Here is a 4,050-nt window from a genome sequence, read left to right as displayed (position 1 = left end):
TTAGAAATGTTCAAGCGTCATAAGCCAAGAGTGGCTTCATTTTATCATTTTGCCATGAAGAGTGAAGACGTCTACCGATGGGTAACCTTGAACGAGTATGACAAGTTTCCATCTGGAAATTTCTTCGCTTTGAGAGTACGTTAACTGTTTGATACTCAAACGGTATGCAAATATATAGAAACTGGTTTGAAAAAATGGTTAGATGTTAATAATATTGTCACCCAACAATGAGTGTTTGTTTTTTGGGGTCGGACCAGAGGGGAAAAGGATGCAGGAAAGCCCCTCTTTAATAGAAATTTTGATATAACAAAAAAGAACATCCATCACAAAAATATCAAGTAACCCCTAGCTTATAATAGATATATACTATCCCTCTGTACCTTAATTGACATGATACTACGGATGCAACTCACTTATATGCAGAAGGGGGGTTAGAAAGCACGAAGAGTCTGTAAAGGAAGACTAGACAGTAAGATTATGGATATTTGTAACTTGGGAAAATATGACAATCATATTAGGCAACTGAGAGCAGCAATCATACATGTGGCTGTTGTAAACAACCATTGCAAATCTGTATCATAAAAATTAAAAACATTACACGGTTGCCAAACCCATTTTTTTAAATAAAAGTAACAGGGTTGCCAAACCGGAACTCTATCTTGAAACGTAATATATCAATTTGGGTAAAAACATGCATGTTGATGCGATTCATATAAAGGACATCTCATCAAACACAGCATTCTTATACACACTAGGAATAGGATATGAACTCATGGCATGAGCTTTTCTCTAAAAAAGACATGGCATGGGTTTTGTAACTTACCAGTTACCCTAGAAATAGACATTTGTGGTGTCACATGCCCCACTGTTTAACGACCAGTAATCTCAGAAAGCTATAATCAGAAAGACAATCAGTTACCAAGCTTAACCGATAAGAAAGAGTCCAAAAGCTGCTGTGAGATTTCTGTAAGAAACCTAACAAGTATCATCATCACTTGAGCCCGTCAAAGATCCAGATAGCCTCAAGAATCATGGTCATCTGACATTGATTTTGTCCGATACCTCCGACCAGGTTTTACGAAACTGACACTCCTATCTGCTGCATTTGTTTCTGATTCATCCTCCTCCATTGCACTAACTTCATCTTGGGCGTCCCCAGCTGCAATTCCTACAGGAAAGCCTCCTCCATGCAAGGACTTCTCATTATCTTCTTCCTTGTTTTGCTTTAACACACCACTATCACTTACCACTTTGGCATCAATAACCTTTTTCTTTGGAATAAAGGTCACAGACTTTGGTAGATCGGCTGAAGAATCTGCAGTCTCTAACCCTGACTTTGAAGGCTCTAGCTTATTTACCAGTTTAAAGAACTCCATACATGCTTGAGCATTAGATTCTTCATCAATACTACTCGTCGAATCAAAACTATAACGCGTATACTTGGAAGGATTTAGCAAAAAGTCTGGAACCCCCGACTTATTTTGGGCTCTCAGAATTCCATCATTTGAAACCGTAGCCTTAGTTGAGAGGACATGCACAGACCTCTCTAATACTTCTCCAGAATCATCTTTACAACCAGGGTCAAACCTGACACGTTTTTGTGACTTGGAAACGGTGTTATTCTCCTTCCTCTTCAGGATAGACCTCAACTGACTACAGCCTTTAGATGCTTCATCATGCTGCTCCTTAACTTCCGAGTCATTGGTATCACTAGACTTGTACGTTTGAGCTTCAGCTTCAGCTTCATCTTCTTTCAGCCTAATTCTTGCAGCCAGATGATTGGCACGTGAATCCTTACTGGTACCACGTAATGAAGTGTCAAGCACATTGTGAGAGTTCAAATAAGATCCATGATGAGCAATATCTCCCATGAACAGGCGCTCACCAACATTTTCTCTCCCCGTAGCCACTTTGTCATATTCATCTTCCTCTTCCTGCACCAGTCAGCCAAATTAAAGAGAGAACAAAAATTTGGTGGATAGTGACAAGGCACAAGAAAAAAGGAAAAGAAACCTACGACTATGTAAATCATGTTCCTAAGCATTCTTGGGTTCAGAGGCTCTTCTAAACTTTTTTTTCCCTTAACTTTCAAATTAAAACAATAAACCGTTTGGGCAGTAGAGTGTTCTCAAATCATGACTACTATTCATTATTTTATCATTATTTTTTTATTACTATTCAATATTTTTTTATTACTTTTTTTACTATTATTCACAGATATTCTAACATCAGCTCACTACTCAGACGCAACCAATTGCACTATTTTCACATTTTCGGCTAGAATATAAAATCAAGCTCTTACTGTTATGCTACGACAACTACTGCTGCTTTTTTCCTCCCTATAACATCCATGTCATACCCATCAACTTAGCTTTCAGATTTACCAGAGCTTCATAGCTATTAAGTTGTGTGTCACACCCAACTTGCCCCGTGCATTATTTCCTTACCTCGCCCAATTAGGGTCCTCTAGATTTTCTAGTAACTCGACCGAGACGTTATAATCGTACCTGTTGATTTTAATATCGAGAAATCTGATAGATTAAATAGAGATTTCATAGAATAAAATAACCTCGTTATCTAGAGTGGGGTCGAGGCCGATAGAAGATCTGATTTCCCATTCTTCACTTTCTTCGTCGCCTCCTCTAAAAGATCGATCCGGCTTCTCATCGCCGTCGTCCTCGTGGTCGTTGAGATCATCGGGATCTTCTTCGAGCCCTCTGCGAAACTTCCTTCTCGAAGCTCTCTTTTCCTTCGCGAAATCATCAAATGAGGCCGCACACGGCGTGTCGTCACGATCAGAGGTGTCCGTACCACGCCTCCACTCCCTTCGCTCGACCTCATCGTCGGTTAGGGACCATATCGAAGATTGCAGAGCCGAGGGTTTCGAGGAAGCAAGGGATCCGAAGACCTTCTCCACACGTAATCGGAAGCTGTCGTCCATGTCCATGGATTCTGAGGATGCCATCGGAATGAAATTTGAGGGTCTAGGTCGCGGTGCCGGTGCGTGCGATCCTTTTAAAGAGAGGCAGACGCACCGCCTTGAGGGATAATTTTATTATTTCTTGCGGGGTGTTCTGGTAATTTGGATATTTGGCCGTCCTGTCCTGATTTTCCTGAGATGGACCAACCAGCAAGCAAACCATGCAAGAAAAGATGGGTAGTTGGATCACATGTAACTCAAGCCCATTATTTTGTATTATGAGCCCATTTAGCCAAGAAGGATAACCTCGTTGGTGGCTCCAACTCGAAGGGATAGTTATTAATCTAAGAGCGGTGCTACTAGGCAATTATACCGCTAGTTTTTTTTTTTCACATTTTTTAAATATTTTTAAAAAATAAAAAAATGCATCAATATACTTAAAATCATTTTCTTAATCATTAAGTATAAAAAATTAAAATGACAAGCGGTACACTTGGGTGGTAGACTTCGGCCGGCAAAGTAGTATTTCTCTTCATCTAAACATATATCTCCATCTACTTATATTCAAGGAAAATGCTAATGAAATCCCTCAAAATTATTGCTCATACATTTTTAAAATTTCTTTTTTATTTAATGATTAAGGAACTAACTATTAGTGAAATTATGTATTTTTTTTTCTTAATGATTAAAAATGTTAAAAAATACTTTAAAAAATCAAAAGAAAAAAAACAAAAAATTTATAATTAGCGATATGCCCAGCGGTAAACGCTTGGCGGCCAGCTAGCATGATCATATATTCAAATACATTTAAATGAAAATATTATTATTCATAAATCAACTCAAATCATCTGAGTGTTGACCGTTTCTTCGAGGTTTCTCACGAAAACCATTCGTGAGAACGAGTCTCTAGCTTCCTTAAGTTAAGGAGCCTTGAAGTGGTCCACTCTGATTTATTCATCACGTAGAAATTGATCCCATGATAAACTGAGCACGTGGGACACGTAACATCGAAGCTTGATGGAGACTTCGGCTATAAATACTATGTTTGGTCCCCAGACTCACTCACTCAATTCCTTTCAGTCTTACACCAACTAAATAGAGTAGAGTATAGTTTGGAAGTGCCAAACACC

At 38.9% G+C, this 4,050-nt stretch overlaps 1 protein-coding gene across 1 annotated transcript; it reads right to left on the bottom strand.

The window, feature by feature from the left end:
• Positions 1-538: 538 nt before the first annotated feature.
• On the bottom strand, positions 539-3,119 carry LOC121257416 (dentin matrix acidic phosphoprotein 1). Its single transcript, XM_041158408.1, has 2 exons — positions 2,570-3,119; positions 539-1,934 (listed from the first exon to the last, which is right to left on the bottom strand). The coding sequence occupies exons 1-2, from the start codon at positions 2,963-2,965 to the stop codon at positions 1,023-1,025; spliced, it is 1,308 nt and encodes a 435-aa protein (XP_041014342.1). The 5' UTR covers positions 2,966-3,119; the 3' UTR covers positions 539-1,022.
• Between the last annotated feature and the right edge of the window lie 931 nt (positions 3,120-4,050).

Source organism: Juglans microcarpa x Juglans regia, chromosome 3S (genome assembly GCF_004785595.1).
Source record: "Juglans microcarpa x Juglans regia isolate MS1-56 chromosome 3S, Jm3101_v1.0, whole genome shotgun sequence".
NCBI classification, from domain to species: Eukaryota; Viridiplantae; Streptophyta; class Magnoliopsida; order Fagales; family Juglandaceae; genus Juglans; species Juglans microcarpa x Juglans regia.
Note: the sequence above shows the minus strand (reverse complement) of the source record. Positions and strands in the feature narration are given on the sequence as shown.

What these genes read in the sequence shown, in the direction of transcription:
- LOC121257416 (XM_041158408.1), bottom strand. Translation starts at nt 2,965, where the DNA reads ATGGCATCCTCAGAATCCATGGACATGGACGACAGCTTCCGATTACGT. An exon ending in ACCCCACTCTAGATAACGAG is followed by an intron (nt 1,935 to 2,569) that starts GTTATTTTATTC and finishes TGACTGGTGCAG; the next exon opens with GAAGAGGAAGATGAATATGA.